The following is a 22,076-nucleotide window of genomic DNA, read 5'->3' as shown; positions in this document are numbered from 1 at the left end:
TGAGAATAACTTTTTTGTCTTTAAAAGTGTTTTTATTTTCTAATTACATCACTGTGACATGTTGGAGACAAAATGATTTCTGATAATATCCTTTTTATATTTCCACTCTGCTACATGAATTGTTGGGAAGTTGTTGACTTATTGCTATGTCATGACCTGGAGTACACTTACCGCTGCAATTTAAAACTTTTATTACATAAAGGGCCTTTATGGTTTTTGACTGCAGGCCATCTTCAAAATGTCAACACACACTCCTAGTTTTCCATCAGGAACATGGTGCTCCAGGAATGTCCCCACTGCTTCTTAAATATCAGCAACAGAGTTCTCCTTTTCCTCATAGCACAACACTGGTCTCATATGTAAGATCCTATTTCCTGTTGCCTGTTGAGACGATGGCAGTTACCATGGAAACCATGTGACCAGAAAAAAAACAGATTACCATGGGACAGGTGCAGGTTTTCATCTCTGTTTTCCTCATGCAAGCTGACTCTGAGGGGTAGTGTTGGGACAGACAAAAAGCCTTTTACACGGTGTTTATAATCACTCTGGGTGATTATGTTTTAAAATATTATTTTAAAAAGCTTAGGAAAAAGGGGGAAAACATACATTTGTTGACTCTCATAGAGCTGTTTATAGGGTTAAAGTGAGGTGCCGTAAAAAAAAGTTGACATTTTATGCACTGCACCAAATTTTGAGCAAAATACCTTGTAGCCCAACCACATCATCACCCTCCCACCTGCACCCCCTCTCGGCAACTTGTTTTTCAAGACAAAAGTATAAATATGAAAACCTCAACCTTCACGCGCACAACCATTTTGTTAAAACTATATACAGCGTGCAGTTACAGTACAGATATCTATTACTGTATAACCACATACATATGAGTTTGTGTATTCAAATATAAATGTGTCAATTTTCCTCTCCTCTCAAGCAGACAAGAACTTTCGGCCATGTAGAGCATGAACGTGCAATAATAATTGGAAAATACCACGTTCAAAAATGCAAATGGGACGGCTACAAACCTTACTTTAATGTCTTTCTTGCAGAACTGAAATTATACATAAACTGATTACAAAATGTGAAAAACCAAAAAGCAATAAGGACCCTTCAAGCACGGAAAGAACTGCACATATTTTGACCCACAAAAGACACTGACTGATGAAATTGAATGGACAGACAGCATTAACTCTACCGGTGGTTCATTGTTTCTTTTTTTCTTTTAATTTATGTTTTTTACTTTGTAAAATGTCAATACCAGAAATAAAGTTGAGAAAATATATAAATGAATAAATTTTTTTTTTTTTTTTAAACTTTCGGCCATGTTTTTGTTTGTTTGTTGTTTTCGCCTAAACAAGAAGAAGCTGTTCTCAGGTCAACGCCGAGCAGAGTCTTCCGGTGAGCCGAAAGCTACTTCGGCGGAGTGTAAACTGATCCCAGATCAGTGTCTGTTTCAGTGTCGAGCCTCCTTAATCGCGCTGCGAGGCGCGCGGCAGCCTCGCGATAACCTCGCCCTACTACCAGAATCAAAGCTCCGCTCGCGATCTGGTGGATGCTGACAGGCGCGCGGCGGTGCGGTCATCATGCAAAGGTTACGCTGGATCCGTTTCAAGAAGCAGTTCCTCCGCAGCAGGACTCGCGCGGGTCACAAAATAAAGCGAGACGTCTAGCGAGACAAAAAGCGGACTAAACTCACGTTTACTCGGCCTGTTTGACCGCGGCAGGTGTCAAGCGATGGACGCAAGTTTGGGATTTCCGCGACAGGCGGTGCGTACGCTGGCTCCTCTCGGCGGTAAAGTGGCTTCATGAGTGTCCAAAGTAACAGTGGAAGTGGTGGTGGAAGTTTGGAGGCGACGCCATCTTGGTCGCAGCTCTCCTCGTCCCCAACGATTTCTCAACAACACATAACAGCGACCGCAAAGAGCAAGGAAGGTACATTAGCTCAACCAAGCGCAACCTACTCCTCTCCCCCTTCAAAATATTTCCTTTTTATTCAGGAGAAGTGGCGTCTTTTGGAGATTTTGTTGAAGTAAAAATGGATGTCAAGTTGACTGATGCCATGAATTGGAAGCCAAACGTCAGCTGTCAGTTCAGTCTAAGTAGCAGCAGGCTATCTTGTTTGCACAAAGGCTGAGCTAGCTGGTTGTATTTTTTTTTTTTATTTATTTATTTTTTTTTACTGTGTGAAAGTCAGGTTTACACGGTTTCTTGTCAAATGCGACGAGTGTTTTCGTAGCAGTTTGTAACATTTTGCCTCGTGCCATCTAGTAAATAAACAACGTAGCTGTGCATGCATCCATGAACGCATTGCAATGGATGCCCCCCCCCTCCTCTTCTGCTCTTATGAACTTGAAAATAGGCCGTAGATTTGACTTTTTAACTAGTTTAAATGCATATTGTTTATTGTTTTAAAAAAAAAAAAGTAATGTACTTCTATGTTGCTGAGATGCGATGGGGCTAAACTAAGTGGCAGCAGCTGGTTGGGATCCATTAGTTAAAATAATCAGATTGCGATGGTGATGACAGGTTGGATCCAACCAAAACCTCCCTATCAAGGCTTTCTTTGAACAATCCCCCCCGAGACTTGCAGGATTACCCTGATATGAGCCAAAACTAACATTGCAATACGAAGCTCTGCCTGCATAGATGAATTAACCTGCATCGTCTGTCTTTGTCCTGAGATAACCCCATTGTTTTCCCTGTTCGTGGGTTTCATAATGCCCATTATGCCTTTTAAGGCCAGCCCCTCTGCCAGAAGCTATGTAAAGATGACAGCCAGGAAATGTCCAATAAGGAAATAAACACTTCCAGCAAGGAAGCAGAGGAGGACCTGCGTTGGCTCTCTGGAAACTGGTTGTTTGAATGATCAGCCCCAGTCAGACACATATGAGTAATCCTCTACAAGTGTGAGAGTCATGAGCATTGTGGCTCTGAAATATATGGATGTAATTTAAATGTAAAACAAGGCTTTTTGCTCAGCCTGAATAGCCTGTTTCAGCAGTAAAAGGAGCACCGATTGCACACATGTAGCATTTAAATTAGATCCACTGGCCCTGAAAAAGGCCCAAATCTTTTTAGTTGTGTTGCAAAATGATTTTAGTCTTGAGAAAACTTCTGTTGTTTCTTCAAAGCTGTTTTAATGTTTGGAGACTGCCTGGTACTGTGCAGCGAGGTCATTCTGGCAGCACAACATAATATTTATGCTATAGATAGTCTACTTGAAGGCTTCCTTCTTCCAGCTTTGCCTCTTTGCTTCCTGTCTCCCCTGCAGTACAGTGACCTTTCTGCTTGGTTTGGAAATGCTGTGTCATGAATCTACTAAATCTTCCATTATACCACCTCCTCAGCTAAATGCTTTCCACTTTTTCATGTGTTATTCATTCATTTACACTATTCTAGTGATGTCCCAGTAGTTTATGTTGCTCTGAACCTTTGTACAGCTCTGGTATATGATAACTTGAGCATCTTAACTTACGATACCCTGTGTCCTCATGTCAGGCCCCATGGATGAGCTGCACAGCCTGGACCCCAGGAGACAAGAGCTGCTGGAGGCCAGGTTTACAGGAGCTGTCAGTGGCAACACAGTAGGCAGCACCGGCAGCACCAGTGGAGGTGCAAAGGTAACACGACAGCCACCATTTTGAGACTCAGGATACATACAAAGTCAAAGCTTTATGAGCTAAAACTTACAGATCTAACAGCTTTTTTTAGATGGATTTTATGCTCCGATCCATGACAGATTAGTTTGGGTGAAACAATAGATTGCAACCACAAACTTATCTCTTTTTTTTTTGGCACCAGCAACAACCACAAGCTGAAGCAGCCTGGAAGCTCGTGTTCATGAGTAATTAGTTCCAGCGTGATCAGCACAGGTCAGAAAGTCCCAATCACAAGCAGGAGCCTCATACATGCCAAGAAATTTAAAAAAAAAAAAAAAAAGGAGCCCTGCTCCTCATGTTTGGAAAAGCAGGTTAAAGGTTCCTGTTTTCTTAAAAAGGTTAGAGAGTTCTTGGAAATGTTCACACGCTTGGAAAAGGGCCAAGTGACACACCTAATAACTGGGGATCTGCATTCCTGACAGACAAGGCAGACCAGAGACCTTCCTTCCATGTTGGTTTGTCTGTGTTACGTAAGATCAGCTCACCTGTCCTGACTCTTCTCATGGTTTTCTTTCTTTGTAGGGTCTGGCCAATGAATCGTCGAACCACAGCTATGGAAGTCTGGGCTCATCTAGCGACAAGGAGTTGGAGGTAAAAAATATAACGCTGTGAAGTATGGACATGTTTTCAGGGCTTCCTCCTTGCAAAGCCCACTATTCTTTCTGTCTGTCCCACTGCCTCCACCTCTTCCTTTCCTTCTCTTCCTAGAGCTCTGATTTGAAAAGAGGGAGCTCCCCTGCCTACTCAGTATGTACTCTTTTCTTCCTGCTGAACACCAGCGCTGGTTTCTGCTCTGTTAGATAAAACACAGAGGATTCATGCTTGGTTTTTTTTTTTTTTTTCCTTTTTTCCTCTTCTCATTTCACATCGATTCACAGACCCCAGAGAAGAAGCACTCTGAGTCGTCCAGGGGGAGGAAGAGGAAAGCTGATACCTATTCTGAGAGCAGTCAAGGTATGTTGGGCCTCTGCATGAAACCGGTGGGATCCAGGTGATTTAGTTAGAGTTCCATAAATATTTTTTCTTGCAGGGAAGACGTCACGCGGACCGAAAATCAGTGACTATTTTGATGTGAGTACCTCATTTTCTACATTTATTTTAGTTATTAATGTGATTGTTTTGACTTATGTTCTGAAGTTGAGCCCCTCTGCAAAGTTTCAGGGTGGAAATGGTTCCAGTCCAGTTAGAGGCCTCCCGTCGGCTCGCCGCTCACCACAGAGCTCTCACTCTGCTCCAGGCTCAATCGTAAGTGTTTGGGGTTGATTCCTTGCTGTGGGGTTTTCGAGAATGTTGCAGAAAAGGTTTTAGCCGAGTTTCTTTGTCTGTAGATCCGCCAGAACAGCTCCTCTCCCACCAGTCTGTGTTTTGGGGACTACAACCCCAAAGCCTCCTTAAGCAAACTTGTCCAGGTATTTTTTTTTTTTCCACTGAGCAAACATCCTGATGTGATACTTTTTAAAACATTGATTAGTACATCTCTTACCGCTACTGTCCCATTAGACGGAGCTAACTGGTCTGAAACTTGCTGCCCTGGAGAGCAACAAGAGCCTGGACCTGGAGAAGAAGGAAGGACGGATAGATGACCTCCTCAGGGTGAGTTCAGATCTTGTGTCTGTCCTTCAGTTAGGACTGCTGTTGCATGGTTTCTACATTACATATATTTAAAGGGGTGCTATTATGGTATTTCAAGTTTTCTGAGCTTTCTACAGTGTTACAGTGTTGAATCCTCATCAGACATGTGAACGGCACTGTTTTTTATCACCTAAATGCATGTTTGAGTTTGAGTTCCAGCATGCTCTCCGCTCGGTTTCCATGGCGACGAAAAACGCGTCGTTTTAGAGAGTTTTTTTCTACTTGGAAATCCTTGTGACGTCCCGGGGGATAAGGTTCGGTGATTGGTTACCTTCTACTGGTTAACAAGGGCATGTACAAATACATCAGGCGGGTGGAAAACGTTGGATAAAGTTATTTCCAACGATGGCTGGTGAGTTTGCCAAAGAGAGACATCCTGCTGCATTCGTCGCTGTGGGTTGCTGTTTTCCACTTCGTTTTCAGGGTCTGATTCAGGTTCCAACATGTAGGGCTGTATGCTATGTGTTGACATTGTATTTTGTTTTTTTATTGAGTTCATATTAGCCTAATCCTTCTGTTTATGAGATGTTACAATGACGGCGAAAGCAGGTGCAGTGCGCGCTCCCGATGTAGCGCGGTGGCGGGGCTTAATGCGGAAGAGTCTCAATCCACTCGTTTTGCCCACAGGCTGATCTGACAGCCTACGGAGAGGGTCGGTCTGAAGTAAATAAAGCGATTTGTGACAATAAGTCGATCAATCCCAGCCCTTCTGGGCTCAGAAATAAAAATAAATTAGCCTGAAATGCACATGATAGTTCCACTTTAACTGCACGTGCAGGTTTTATGCTTTTTGTGTTTAATTTTTTTTTTCCATTTTATTTCAACAGGCAAACTGTGACCTGCGGCGACAGATCGATGAACAGCAGAAACTTCTAGAGAAATACAAGGAGAGGCTCAACAAGTGCACCACAATGAGCAAGAAGCTGCTCATAGAAAAGGTATGCCAGTTTGTTAGCAACAAATGCCGCACATATAAAGTTGCTCCTCAGCATCGGACAGCCGACTGTACGGCACTGCCGTCTCCTGCCACCCCACATTTCTTTAAATCAGGGGTTTCCAGAGTCGGACCGCTGCCCTGCCAGCTCTTCATGTGTCCCTGCTTCAACACACCTGGCTTCCTTCAAATGGACCCAACAGCCATGAAATTCTGCACAATGACTGATCATTTTGAGTCAGTGTGCTGGAGCTAACCTGGACTGCTCTCTATATTCAATACAGACCGACTCAGTCTGGAGTCCCTCCCCTTCATGGAGATCCGCATCTTTTTCTTAAACAAACCGGCAACTCTGATTGGTTGATCTGAGGAGCTTCTTGCCTTGCGTCACCACGTATTCTTCAAACATTCAAGATGGCGCACCGACGTAGCAGGAGTTCTTTTTTTCTTGCAAGTCGTTGCACCGAGTTGTCACTAAGGCCATGCAGCCTCAGGTTTTTACAGCTAAAACAACACAGGTCATTTATGTCTTCTTTACTGCATGCCATGTTTATTTTCTTCTGTTGCGTTCGCTCTACTGAACACTTCCGGACATTGTAGGTCGTCGCTTCACTGACGTCACGTCCGCCATTTTTCTGATTGGTTCACTCCGTGCTTGTTTGTCCCGTCCTAGAAATCTGTTGACGCGAGTCAGTCCCCAGACTCTATGCTGGTACAGCGAGAGAGACTGGCTTGCCATGCTATGTTTGAGCAGGGATACGTGGAAAACCTGCAGGATTGTGGCCCTGGAAGGCCAGAGCCAGACACTTTTGCTTTAAATGTATCTAGGAAAGCAGGAATGGTTGAAGGGATTTATTGAAACAAGGCAAAAAGAGGTTGTATAGATGTGTAATTCCATTTCTGATGTAACCTTTTACTCATCTTAGACAGAATTTTTTTTAATGTTCTTTAGTCTTCAGGAAGTTTTCCAGCTTTCTTAAGGGACTTGGTGAAGCTCGAGGAGGATTTGTCACTCCATAAGACTTGTTACTAATCTTCAGTCCAGTTCTTCTCTCATTTATCGTTCCTCAGCCTTTTCTCCCTCTTGACTTTTCTTCAGAATAGCTTCTTGACAACCACCCTTCCCATGGAGACAATTTGTAACAAGGCTGTTTTTCTCCATCACTTTCCGATCCCATTTATCTCCTGTAGGTAATGTTTCTTAGGCCCCCTCCTCGACTTTTACCCTCCAGTTTTCTCAGGTTGCTGCAGATAAGCCATGGTTTTGACTTTTAGCTCTTATTGTTTGTGCAAAAATAATATTTTCTATCTTTCAAACTGTGTTATCTTTGGCATTTTTCATAGATGCAGCTAAAGAAATCAAAATAAAAGATGACTTTGTGACAAACTGTAAAGAAGTGGATAAAGATCCAATATAAATGGCTTCTTTAGTAATTTGTTACGCTCACATGCAGACAGAACTGGCTCATCCCTCTGTGCCTTCTTTAAGCTTGAATAATTCAAAGGTGAAATCTTGGTGTCTTTAAAATCAAAGCACTTTCCTCTGAAATGTTCAGGTACAGAGAATGTTCTGACAGTGAGTGGAAAAGCAGGAAATGTCTAAATGGGGAAAAAAAACCTTGAGAAAATTTTGAGAACCAATGAAAACGCTTTAAAAGATGACATGAAAATCTGACTGCTTGGAAGCAAGGGAAGAAATAACAGGGATGTGTGCTCTTAATTTAAGCTCCACTCAAGAGCTGAAAAGGTTTTAGTTCTGTGGATGTGTCTTGTTAGTAAGTGGAGTATTTTGGTGTTTTTACTTTGCTCTGGGATGCAGCTACTTCAAGAGAAAAGTTCCCGATTGGCTAGTCTGGTTGGTACTTTCACTTGCCACCTGTTGACTTCTGATCTCCGCATTTTTGGATTAAAGTTGCATCCCGCGCTGACATGGTGATGGGATCAGGTGTCCTGCCTCACTGGGCTTGTTCTGATGCTATTGTTTTATTCTTTTGCTAAATACACTTTTAGATTGTTTTCATTTCTGTGAGGAGATGCAGCTTCGAGGATGTGAGCTGGGGCTCGTCTGACTCGTGAATGAAGCAGCTTGCTGTCAGCTGGAAGAGAGACCTTCATGGGTGTGTGTGTTTGCCTGCTTTCTCACACAGAGTACGCAGGAGAAGCAGTCGTGTCGCGAGAAGAGCATGCAAGATCGCCTCCGTCTCGGTCACTTCACCACCGTCAGACATGGCGCGTCCTACACGGAGCAGTGGACCGACGGATACGCATTCCAGAACTTGATCAAGTGAGAATCCCAAACATAAAGCAGCTTTTTTTGTAGCATTTTATTTTAGGGCAAATTGAAGCTTCAGCAAAGTAAATTTTTATTTGCATGTTTCACTTCAGAGCCAGGAAGTGAAGCATGCAGGAAGTGTGTGTTTGTAGTGTTTTGCATTCAGTCTCCTCATGTACGCTTTCTGCTTTGCAGGCAGCAGGAGAGCATCAACCAGCAGAGGGAGGACATAGAGCGACAGAGGAAGCTGCTTGCAAAGAGGAAGCCGCCAAATCCTGCATCTCCCTCCTTGTCTGTGGCCTCCACGTCTGAGCCCAAACAGCGAAAAACAAAGGTGGTCAACGGCAACGATTCAGACCCTTTCCTGAAGCCCTCCCTGCCTCAGCTGTGAGTAAACACGAGTAACTCCATGTTGTCAGCAGGAAGCAGCAAAATGCTAAAATAAAAGAATTTTGATGGTTGATTGTCCTTTTTATAGATTTTACAACAGGTGTGTTTTTAAAAATCGCTCCTTAAGTGCCTCTGCCATTAATGTTTTCAGTGTTTCCCGCTTCAACACGCCTGATTCAAATTAAATGGATCCTGTGAAGTTCTGCGCAATTGACTCATTAATTTGAGTCAGGTGTGTTGGAGCAGGGAAATGTCCAAAAACTTGACTGTGAACGTGAAAGAGCAGAGCTGGACGCCTCTGTTTGGAGTGTCAGAGTTGGACAGATGTAAAGATTTTGTGTTGCTGTTCAACTCGTCACATTTTCAGTCAGAAGCTGAGTCAGAACCAAATTTATGAAGTTTAAAATTGAATTTCCCCCTCAAGCGTTTGCTTCTTATTAATGCTCCGGCAGGCTGACCCTGGCTGAGTACCACGAGCAGGAAGAAATCTTCAAACTTCGCCTTGGACACCTGAAAAAGGTCAGCGACCGAAAGCAAAAACTAGTTAATGAAGCGCTTTAATTAGATGTGATTGTGTCTGGAGATAAGACGAGCATCATCCACCGAACAACGCTGCGGTGGGAATTACAGCAGACATCTTGTAATTCCAGGAGGAAGCTGAGATCCAGGCAGAGCTGGAGCGACTGGAGCGGGTCAGGAACCTCCACATCAGAGAGCTGAAGAGGATAAACAATGAAGACAGCTCAGCGTAAGTTCATCCAGCCGGAGGTCGCACCAGACTGGGAATCTGTTGGGAAAGTTGAGTCAGTTTAGTTTTAACCTTTTTATGCAAAGAGCCATTTTTTTCAGGTCGTCTTCAGAAACCGTAATAAATAATACTGTAGTAAGTAACATAGACTGGTTCTACATTACAGGCTTTCAGAGACACTGATCATGCTTTTAAAGAACAGTTTGCACATTTTATCCTTTAGTGGATTAAAAAAAAAAAAAAAAAGTCCTTTTTTTTTAAATTTTATTTTATTTTTTTAGATTTTACTCAACAGGGAATATGAACAGTTCATTTCTATAACGTAACTAAAAAGCCAAACAATTTACTGGTTATAAACTTCACTCAAACCTTCATCCTGGTCCTTAAAGTGGTTTCCGATGAGTTGTTTGTCACCAGACACATTCCAGAAACCATTGTCATTAATTTGCCTCAAACGGACTTCACATGGATATGTTCAGCTTTGCTCTGAGGCCTGAACTCTTGTTCTGCTGCTGCTTTGGAGACTTGGTTAGTCAGCAGGTTATCAGCCAGTTGTTTAGAGCCAGGAAGCTTTTTTTTCTTCCAGGGAACGGATCAGGCTCACTTATCAATAAGAAAAATCCTGCAGCTCTGTCTACTTCCTGTGACTTGGAGTAACTACATTCGAACTCCAGACATCCCAGTCAGTAATCTCCAAACACCATCTGGACCCAGAAAGCGACATTCAACGTCAATGTCAAAGTTTAATTGTAGCTTAGTTAATAACTACACACTTGGTCTCCGTCAGAGGTGAATTTTGGGTCTCCATTTAGGTATAGTCATTACTGAGTGGGTTTGCCCTCTTTGACCTCCACAGGAGGTTGGGACACGAGTACATTTTCATTTACAAGGCCATGCTTGGACTATTGCCCTTCTATATTTGTAATTTAATCATACAGAGAAATGTCAATTCGTATGGCTTGCGATCAAACTGCCTGCTGCTCTTTGTACTATTTGCCTGCACTGAATTGGGAAAAATGGGTTTTGCCTTCTCTGCCTCTTCTACATAAACATGATGCAAAAGGATTGGAAACTAACAACTTATTTCATTGAATAATTTTAAATCCAGATTGAGAGCATCTGAAATGGCCTCCTTAATCTGTAACTGTTTTTATTTTATTTGTAATTGTAATTGTGACGCTGCCTCTTTGCAAGGACTCCCTTGAAAAAGAAGGTTTTAATCTCAACGGGACTTTTCTGGTGAAATAAAGGAAATTAATAAATTGTGGATCTGATAATATTTAATTTTAACCTGTTTAAAAAAAAAAAAAAAAATCTTGTTGGCTAATGTTTAGGAAGTTTCCCACGTGGAACGACAACTGTGTGTTCAGTACAAGTCTTGCAGTTTTTATAGTCTGTATTTTGCAAATTTTAGCCAAATTGCTAAATGAAAGCTTTAAATAATCTGGAATTTTTCTAAAGACTGGAGATTTAGCACGACAGAATAACCGTAAAATATCACTGATTGCAAAATGGACAAACCTTGTGGGGCCAACAGCTCTTTAAAAGGGTCCAACTCGGATCTGATTTGGGTGAATCGACTCCACAACATTGTTGTTCTTTCAGGAATGTCATTGGTTTTATTGACATTTTGCTGACACTGAATATTTTCGGTGTATTGAATATTTTCTCCTCACGCAGTTTTAAAGACCACCCGACTCTGAACGAGAGGTACCTTCTGCTGCACTTGCTGGGCAGGGGCGGCTTCAGTGAAGTCTATAAGGTATTGTCTGTTTGTCTGCACTTCTCTTGTCCTGCTTCACCTTCTTTTCCAAAGTATGCTGGAAGACCGATGTGTGCTCTTTCATTGCTTGCAGGCTTTTGACCTGTTTGAGCAGCGCTACGCCGCCGTTAAAATCCACCAGCTCAACAAGAACTGGAGGGAGGAGAAAAAGGAGAACTACCACAAGTAGGTCTCACGTCCACACAGAGACATACAAGACTTAAGACTCAGACTCCTCTGATACGGATTGAGCTGTACTTTGTTTGGTCCAGTTGAGGTTAATAAATCTGGGACGTACCAAAATGGATACCAGTATCGGGTAGTGGTCTGAAACTATTTGCCGATATTCATACTCAGTAATGATAAAAATGTTAGACTAGGAGTGTTGAAATTTCTGCACCAATACAAAGAGATAAATCTGTGGAATTAAAGCGTTACTTCTTTTTTAAGCACATAAACAACAAAGTTTATTTCTTTTGCCATATAAACCAGATTAAAATCCAAATTTGGCATTATTTTGGTGAGAGACGCTGATATTCGGCATGTAGGTGCATTGACACAGCAGTGGACTGAATCCACCAAAAACCACTTTGTCCTCGTAGAAAGTACATCATCGGGTGTCCAGACACAAGGCCGTTACGATGTTAAAAATCCAAAAATCGCCATTATCTTGGCGAGAGAAGCTGATTCTGGGCCTTGTCACGGCTGTGAACGGAATCCACCAAAAGCCACTTTACTTTAAGATTTCTGATCATTTTCAAGCCTCAAGTTTTCATCATCAGAGTTATTATGGGTGCACCATCACATCCAAATCTCAGCAAGAGAGGCTGTCATCAGGCATGTTGGTGTCTTGTTACAGCTACCAAAATAATCCACCAAAAGCCACTTTGTCCTCCTTATCTGTGAGGATTCTGACAGTTTTAAAGTCTTCTATTTAGAAAATGGCTGCAGGATGATCCATTTAATATAATAACACAATTAACCATTCAGTCATCACATCTGACATTCTGGTCCTCGCTCCTTACTTCTATGTGGCCCAGCTTATATAAAAGAATAAAGATATTAATCAAGAACCTTCAGTCATTCCTCATTAAGTACCCTACAATCCTCCAGTTGTGCAGAACATGAATGCAACACTTGGTTGCCTAGCAACATTAAAAACATATGTTGTTGTGCTTTGAATTTGTAAGAGTAGCGCTAGCAAGACTGTAGCTCTTTGTCCCAAAATCCAAAATTGACAACGAAAACCGCAGATTTAACCCCGCCTGGACTGATAAGTATTATTTTGCTGTCACACTCGAGCGCCAAACCGATGTGTTTAATATGTAATGAGTGTGTGGCGGTGTTTAAAGATTATAATGTGAGGAGAAGTTTAGTTTGATATGACCTTCTTATGTTAAAAGTTAGGAGAACAATTGGCTCTGACTAGAATTTTCATTATGTTGTGCATTTGCCCTTGTCATGTGGGACCGAATTTAAAGTAGAAAATTAATAAACTACTTATATTTTAAAATCTAAATGTATTTTATTTATTTATTTATTTATTTTTACTGATTTACTTACTTTATTTACTGGCTCTCAGCATTATTATATTTGAAAATCTGGCCCACCTAAATATCTAATAGGATTTATTAGTACTCAAATCAGTACTTTATATCAGCAAGAACTCAGATGTAAATGTTTATGCTCAGTTTAAATAAGTGGGATATCTGTGTATCCTGATAATAAATGTCTATTTGCTTTAAGTTTTATCTGTCCACCTGTGATCGCATGTTAATGCCAGGTTCTTCCCTTCCAGGCATGCATGCAGAGAGTACCGGATACACAAGCAGCTGGATCATCCCAGAATAGTCAAACTGTACGACTATTTCTCCCTGGATACTGACACGTGAGTCACATGTGACCTCTGCCAGCTGCTGCCCTGCTGTGCACACGCATCCTGAGCTTCCTCTCACAGCACCAGGTTAAACATGTTTACGTATGGCAGGTTTAAACCAGCAGGTTGCACACGGATTGGCAGCAAACTTTGCAAAGGCTCATCCAGGTTAATATTCAAATAAAGCGTGAATTGTTTGTGTTCTGCCTGTAGGCTTGTAGCGAGGTTTGTATCAGATTGGGTAATAATATAAAAGGAGTTCATGAAAGAATGTGTGATTCAGTGTTGGCATGTCCCGACAATGGACGTGTAAACTCGGCACATTTAGCTGCAGTTTGATTTTTTTCCCAGCGTGAAAAGACTGATTTATTCCTAACTGAGTAGTTGTTCATCTTTAGGCTCAGGAGCCCACATACAAAACATTACCAGTCCTTCCAGTAAACTCTTAAACTAGTTGTTTGCTTTTAGTTTCTGAATTCAGTCCTTTATGTCCTGTATGATACTCTGTGTGTGTGTGTGTGTGTGTGTGTCCGTTTCCTTCAGCTTCTGTACGGTCCTGGAGTTCTGTGAAGGCAATGATCTGGACTTCTACCTGAAGCAGAACAAGCTGATGTCGGAGAAAGAAGCACGCTCCATTGTCATGCAGATCGTCAGCGCACTGCGCTACCTCAACGAAATCAAACCTCCCATCATCCACTATGACCTCAAACCAGGTGTGTTACATGATGAAGTATTTGCTGAGTCATTTTTTAAAACTGAAAGGTGGAAGTTATCTTAAATCAGTCGCGCTGTCAGATATTTCTGAATCTCTCTTTCCATGTTCGGTTCAGGTAACATCTTATTGGTGGACGGTACGGCATGTGGAGAGATCAAAATCACCGACTTTGGCCTGTCTAAGATCATGGATGATGACAACTACGGTGTGGACGGGATGGACCTCACATCACAGGGGGCTGGAACCTACTGGTGAGAGCAGGAAAGCTCCTGTAACATCTGTTATTTTCTGCCACTAACTTTATTTGAGCAATGAACAGTGACACTACAAACTCTTCTCTACATTTGTGGCACAAAATACACGATGAAAAGTCTAATTGTTACAAAAAACCCCCACAGAAATGACTCCAAAACTGAGCTTCTTCATCCATGGTGTAACATACAGTGGTGGCCTTGGCTCTTCTTGTTTTTATAAACTGGTCGAATGATTGTTTTATTTGTTTAACTAGTACAATGCAGGTTATTGATCATCAGTACATGAAGGCATGATATAAATATGCCAAATTATAGCAAAACTTGCTCATTTCATTTGCTTTCGCAAGTAAAAAGACATAAAAACAAAGACATTTGTGTGCAGATAAAACAAATTACACACAGAATACATTGATTAAAATGAACATACGTAGCAATGTAGCTTGCAAAATATAAACATTTATAAGAAAGAAAATTAAATACAAAAATGGCTAAAAAAGAGTAGCATATAGGGCTGGGTAATAAGTCAGAACTAACACTCAGAACCAAATATTGATATAATCTCTAATCATGTGAGTTATTTAAATTGTTTATGTGTGTGTGTGTGTGTGTGTGTGTGTGTGTGTGTGTGTATATATGTGTGTGTGTGTGTGTGTGTGTGTGTGTGTGTGTGTGTATGTATGTATATATGTATATATATATATATATATATATATATATATATATATATATATATATATATATATATATGTATATATATATATATACACACACACACACACATACATACAACTGCATGCTTTCTTTTGAAAATATGAAAATATTTGCAACAACAAATCGCAGTTAGCTATGAGTTCTACAGCTAAAATGATACTGAAATAATTGCTTATTAATCCCAATGGAAGTAACGATTAATGTTTAATTAATAGTGATATTGATTGGAAGTCATACCCTGGGAGCACATGTCGATCTGCAAACCAAACAGAACAGCAGTCTTCATCTCATTTGCTCAGCTCGTATCGCAGATAAAAACACTTACACACTAAGCACAAAGCCTTCATCACAGCGTCTGAGTGTGACAAGATCTATCATAGAATACATAAAACAATATTAGGCACTATACCGGTGTCAGCCCCCCCTCCGTCAATGGCTAATTCAGCATCCATCTTGCATCTTACTCTGAGTTCTCTCCAGCCAGTAAAAGTCAGTCTGATGCTGACTCTGGTCTTGTCTTTTTCTCAGTCCCTTTCTCTCCTTTCCTCGGATTCTGATCCGTCTTCTTGTGTTGCTTTGCTGAATCAGTATGTTATGTGGTACGTAAGGCCAACCTGAGTTGTAAAGCGACATGTAATCTGTCAGCCTTGAGACTGCAGAGCAATGATAGCAGTCACAGTGCCATCCAAACAAGTCAGAAACACATTTTTAAGGTTTAGAAAGTTACATAGGGATGCAGTAAAATTAGTGTAGACCCATGTATCGCTTTGGAAAAAACTTCTGAGCGCTGGACTTAAAATGAACCAAATAAAAGCAAAGATACTTTTAGTAACACACTATACACAAATCCTGTGTACAGTAGAAGCAGAAACATAAACATATCGGATAGAGCTGTTCCATTACATGTGTCATACTGGTGGAGATGACTTATCTGCATATCTTTTACCTTTTGCCCATTTCTCCTCTTTTTTTTTTTCTTTTCTAAACTCAGCACCAGACGCCTTATTTTTTATACCCTTGTTGTGCATCTGTCAGGGCTGTGACGATTTTGTCCCGATTCAGTTCGATTACTGTTTTTTTTTTTGGTGCCGATTCGATTTAAATGGCAATTTTCCCGATTCTTTGATATTGCTGATTTTTGTAGATTAAAAACAAAAAAATGTGCAAACTTTTTTTGCTTTTCATTTTTCTTGATTTTAATGAGGGAAAAACAACACAGTAGCCAGTAGCATCATTCTGCTGCTATAGTGCCCTAGAAGACAAGTAAAAAGATAAATCAAAACAATAAAAATTACAGAAATGTAAACATGGATTATTTTTATCTATTTGAAAAAAATCTATTTTTTAACAAAAAAAAAATGGAATTTTAAATTATGAAGCAGAAAATCCCAATTTTTCATTTTGATTTCCAGTGTTGACTCAGCATGAAGACCATGCTACATAAACCAATCCACTTAGATGTGCAGATCTGTATTTAATTACTTTGCTAAAAGTTCATGTAACTTTAAAAATAACCTGTTATGATACCACAGGTATAAAACCAAAACTTCTTCAATAAAATCCACTTCGTCTGGTAAATGTCTGAGGTGTGACTGACTAGAATGACTTTAGAGATCCACCATTCTTCCCTTTTGTCCATCCTACGTGGACATGAGCCTTTCTCTGCAGCAGGCTTGACGGCGAGAGGCTCGCTCCCCTAACATAACACATTACCAGTAAACTAAAGAAACTGGTTAGTTTGGATGACGGCTATGATGTATTGTAGTGAGGAGTGTCTCTGATAACATGGATGGTATATTGTCTGTGTGTGTTCTTAGGTACCTTCCTCCTGAGTGTTTTGTTGTGGGGAAAGAACCGCCTAAGATCTCCAACAAGGTGGACGTCTGGTCTGTGGGAGTGATCTTCTTCCAGTGTCTCTATGGACGCAAGGTAAAGCATTACAGCTGCATGTTTCCTCTCGTCTATGGAAGAAGTTGAACCTGTGACGACACAGTGTTTGTTTTTGCAGCCGTTTGGTCACAATCAGTCGCAGCAGGACATCCTCCAGGAGAACACTATTCTCAAAGCTACAGAAGTCCAGTTTCCAGCAAAACCACAGGCCAGCACCGAAGCCAAGGTGACGTCCACTCACACACAGCTGTAGAGCTGCTGTCTAAACACAACGTTAACATCATATTTAACCAAATGTTATCAGACGATGGAGTAAAATGTAGTGGATTTTACGTTTCTTAACATGTGGAGGTAAAAAATAGACTTTAAATACATTAAAAACGCAATAACAAAATTATTGACTCTTACAGGAAAAATATTTTCTCTTCAATGCAGCAAAGTCCAGAATGAACTTTTCATCTAAAGATATTAAAGATATGATGAGATGAAATATTTGTAGGAAAGTAACAAGCAAATATTTCGAGTACGTCACTAAATATGATTTTTTTTTTTTTTTTTTTTTTTAATTCTGTGCGTTTTTGTTTTGGGCTTTTAATCAGAAATAAGAAAATAGTTTTGCTTTTGACATTTCAGGTGATCTAAGAGATGAAACTTTCTGACACTAGTTTCAGTCATGCACGTGGTTCAGGTAGTTGTCGGTGAGTCTCAGACATTTTCTTCTGGAGTTCAGATCCGAATCATCAACTCACCATGATCAACTTTTCTTTCATTTCAATACTAATAATTAGAGTCTTTACTACCACATAATTCATTCAGCAAGCTCAGGACACCAACTTTTTCATCAAGTTCCACCTTCATCTGATATTTTAAGCATTGATCACGGAGCTTTCTGTCAGATTTCTGGTTGAATGTTGAACCGCTTTACTTTAGCAGAAGGTAAACTTAAATTGTAGTCTACGTATTGGAAATGGCTACACGGTACAGGGCCAGAACCCCCCCTCCCACACACACACACACACACACACACACACACACCCTGTTCTGATCTGTTTAACAATCAGCTGAAACGTATTAGACAGTTTCACAGAATCACTTCCTCTGTATAGCTCCAACGGTGAGTCTCTGAGGCACAATAGGCCAGACTGTGAGATCGGCTGTGGTGGAGGAGAAAATTGCGGAAGCTCAGCTCCTCAACTTTGTCTTGTCTTTATTAGTCACAAAATAAAAACCCATGAGTCAGCCATGCACCAGCTAGCAGTTAGACAAGCAATATTCAATGACTGCTCAGTCCCAACAAACACTCTCTCTCGCGTCTGAAGCTTCTCCTCCAGCTTTATACTGGAGGTCCCTCCTACAAGACAAACCAACGTTAATTCACATTTACTTTACAACAATACAGTCCCCAGACACAAAATTTACTCCGTACGTCAGCCTGCCAGTAACATTTAGCCAAGGCTAGAAACTTTCTAACATGGCTCGATATAGACATATAAAAATAGATCCTTCAGAAATTATCTGTTACATTAATATATATACAGGAAACACCCCTTCAAGGTGTCTACACATGGTACATGCCATTTCACCTGCTCTATAAAGGTATTTGGACACTCACCATTCTGGTTCACCTCCTCACTAGGAGGCACTATGACACAGACAATCCCTCTTTAGGTTCCTGAATGCATCACAACGTCGGCCTCGTGTTGTGAAAGGGGTTTGTGTATTTTTGTAACACCTCGTGTGCAGCTTCTGCTGTGTTTTTATCATTTAATCTTCAGACCATGAAGCTACTGCTGCCATGTTCAGACCCTTACAGGCCTTTCATTTTCACCTGAAACATGGTTTTTATGGATAAAAGACTTGTTGTGGACCAACTATTTTATAGCCTGATGTTGCAGTATCATCTGCTGCTGGAGGTCAGTATGGCTTCAGCAATAAACTGCATAAACTGGTCTGAAATAAGTGATTACTGGATCTACAGATGGGATTGTAGCTTGGAACGGTTTACATCGTTCACCTGTCGAGAATCGTAGCTTCCCAACAGTGTTTAACATGTTGGCACATAGAAGGGAGACTAAAAAGCAGATTTATTTGTGACGCCCCACCACGGGTCGTCTGGTACCGACGGGTTCATGCTCGGCCTGGAGTCTCTGGTCTTTGTGACCAAACGGCTTCCCGTCATGATGGAAGTCTGTCTGTGAACATCAGACTGGAGACGAATCCTGGATGTGAGTTGTTGAAGCAAAGTCTCTGAAAGTTGACAAGTGTTTGTCTTTTGGCGTTGGATCACTTTTCCTCCTTTCGACCTGTTGTTTATTGTGTTGTTTATTTACATTTGAACCGTTTTACTCCGTTTGATTTTAGCTGATTGTGTGCAGCACTTTGTTTCAACTCTGGTTGCTTTAAAGGGCTTTATAAATAAAGTTGAGTTGAGTTCCTCGTCTCAGTGAAGTTTATCATAGTTTCAGGTTGACTGATAAATTGAGCGTCTTCAGTTTGGCCGTTTAGTCACTTATTTGCATCTGTTTTACTATTACATACTTACATCTATTATTACAAACTGGTTGTATACCTGTACCTGTATATTCTGTCCTGTATTGTACTTTTAGAAAACTCAAACAAAGCAGCTGCTTGTTTCCAACGTGCTCTCTCCCTTCCTGCAGGCGTTTATCCGGCGCTGTCTGGCCTACCGCAAGGAGGACCGGTTCGATGTCCACCAGCTGTGCTCGGACTCCTACCTCCTCCCTCACATGAGACGCTCGAACTCCTCCGGCTCCCTGCAGTCCTCCACCTCCTCTCTTCCGACCTACTGACTCATGACACTGACGGGACCCTCAGCTCAATCTCAAAGCTGGATTTTTGGATTCAGAGGATCGTAGACGTGGATTTTTTTTAATTTTTTTTTTGTGTGAATGAATTGGCAACAAAAGAGGGAAAAACGGACAATATAAAAGTGGAATTGTGCCCGTGAACTTGATTGTGTGAGAGAGGGGTCTGAATATTTAAAAGGACAAAAAAATGAGGACAGAAGAAAAAGGAGAAGAAATGGGACAAAAGAAGAGGCGCAGTGTCGTGTGGAGCAAGGAGGAGTCATGAAAGTAATGCAACTGGATGGATTTGGGCTTTAAAATAACCCCTTAGGAAACATTAGCAGTATTGACCCCCCCCCCCCCCCCCCCCCCCCCCCCCCCCGATACACTGTCCAAACCCACTCCATGTTTTTCATACTACGCCTAGAGACTGTCCGCATAGCAACAAGCTGCCGCTGCAGCCGCGTTGCTTTCCAGGACTCTGACCGGCAGCGATGAGAACTCGTCTGAACAGATCTCGACTTCATGCAGTTCATCTCAACGGCACAAAATAAAAGTTGCATGTCATCGGGCTGACTCTGCACGTGAGAGGAATTCATGTATCGATGATGTAACCTCGACAGGACTTGGTTAGATTTGCACATCCAATCCAGATTCTGTCCATCTGGTCTCAGATTTGGCTTGAAGTACCACAGTGTGGCCTCGGAAGCCTTTCAGCTTTGCAGACAGGATCTAACTATGTCTTCTTCTTTTTTTTTTTTAAGTTCAGGTATGAGTCAGAAGGTTTGAGAACAGTGTGTCGGTGTTGGATTTATAATTAGGAGCTGAAAAAGTTAGTTTTGCAGAAACTTGTCATCGGGTGACAGAATTAATTGTACATTTCACGTTCAGGAGACACGACTCACTAGCAACCATTATAATGACGAGGCTTTCCCCTCGCTTCTTAGTCTCAGTTTGCTCCATCTTATTTGTTTCCTCCCTGCAAGCCATTCTGTTTGCTGCTATAAATGTTGCTTTTAGTTTGTAACGTGAATGACTTCAACCTTGCATATATGCATACTTGAACTGTGTAAAGAGGACTTCTCCACAGCCTGTCCCCCGCCTGAGGGACCGCAGCACGTTGTCTTTCTGCAGTCAACTTCAGACGTCTACTTTGAGACTTTTTTGTTGTTGTTTTTGTTTTCCCAAGTGGAAAACTCAGATAAACATTGTATAGAGTAAAATCCTGTCATGCTTTCGTTGGTTCCTGCAGAAGTGGGCACGCTCCAGGTTAGCCGAGTTGCTGCATAATTACCTTCTGGAAATTCATGTGGATATATCCAACTGTTGTCATCCTGTAAATAAAATACTTAACCCATACGTTGCTGTGGCATCTGAAGCAAATGGAAATATCTAACATGTTGGGTTAAGATGAAAGAAACTATTCTTTCACTTGAATAGAATAAGTTTTAACCTTTATTGTTTCCTCATTACATGACGTTAAAACTCTGGTGAAACAAGGTAAGTAAAGCAGCTGAAGCGAGACACCAGTCATGACTTTCACATGCAGAGAAGGCTGCTTACAAGTTTTCTGCTCCTGCTTCCTTTCTCTGAAACAAGATGGAGCGCCAAGCTGATGACACCCATGTGTTCATGGATGGAAACATGAGAAGATACTCTATTAATCATTTATACAAGCTAACATCCACTCAGTCACAGCCGCGGTAGGATTCAGTGAGTCTCTTGGTAACGTCTCAGTGGTCTCATCCTAACACTTTCACCTGCTGTGAATGTGGTACAACTTCCTCATGTTGTCACATTTCTTACACATTCATGTTTCTGAGTTTTCATTTTACTGACTGAAAATAACAGTAGATGTCTTTACAGCTCTTATGTTGGAAGAAATTAAACGTGTCCAAGTAGATTTTTAACTCTGAGGTAAAAAAAAATAAATAAATAAAAAATTCTATATATATATATATATTATATATATATATATATATATATATATATTATATATATATATATATATATATATATATTATATATATATATATATATATAATATATATTATATATATATATATATATATAATATATATTATATATATATATATATATTATATATATATATATATATATAATATATATTATATATATATATATATATATAATATATATTATATATATATATATATATATAATATATATTATATATATATATATATATAATATATATTATATATATATATATATATAATATATATTATATATATTATTTATATATATATATATATACATATATGTATATTTACATATATATACATATATGTATATATACATATATGTATATATATGTATATATACGTATATATACGTATATGTATATATACGTATATATACGTATATGTATATATACATATATATATATATACGTATATGTATATATA

The 22,076-nt window shown here is 40.4% G+C and overlaps 1 protein-coding gene across 3 annotated transcripts; it reads left to right on the top strand.

The window, feature by feature from the left end:
• The first annotated feature begins 1,548 nt into the window (after positions 1–1,548).
• On the top strand, positions 1,549–20,997 carry LOC306757963 (serine/threonine-protein kinase tousled-like 1-B). Of its 3 annotated transcripts, none has more exons than XM_079243158.1 (22): positions 1,549–1,929; positions 3,496–3,617; positions 4,179–4,247; positions 4,365–4,403; positions 4,535–4,610; positions 4,687–4,727; positions 4,818–4,901; positions 4,985–5,065; positions 5,157–5,249; positions 6,116–6,226; positions 8,370–8,506; positions 8,690–8,881; positions 9,337–9,403; positions 9,535–9,632; positions 11,313–11,394; positions 11,489–11,580; positions 13,193–13,282; positions 13,814–13,983; positions 14,101–14,236; positions 16,768–16,879; positions 16,959–17,066; positions 19,501–20,997. In XM_079243158.1, exons 1-22 carry the CDS (start codon positions 1,803–1,805, stop codon positions 19,648–19,650), a joined length of 2,277 nt encoding a protein of 758 aa, XP_079099284.1. In that variant the 5' UTR covers positions 1,549–1,802; the 3' UTR covers positions 19,651–20,997. The 3 variants fall into 3 exon arrangements, with proteins under 3 accessions (XP_079099284.1, XP_079099283.1, XP_079099285.1); XM_079243157.1 differs by having other exon boundaries at positions 4,812–4,901; XM_079243159.1 differs by lacking the exon at positions 4,365–4,403 and having other exon boundaries at positions 4,812–4,901.
• The last annotated feature ends 1,079 nt before the right edge of the window (positions 20,998–22,076 follow it).

The sequence above is a fragment of the Telmatherina bonti genome, assembly GCF_933228915.1.
Source record: "Telmatherina bonti genome assembly, chromosome: 7".
NCBI classification, from domain to species: domain Eukaryota; kingdom Metazoa; phylum Chordata; class Actinopteri; order Atheriniformes; family Telmatherinidae; genus Telmatherina; species Telmatherina bonti.
This window is presented reverse-complemented; position numbering and strand designations above follow the sequence as displayed.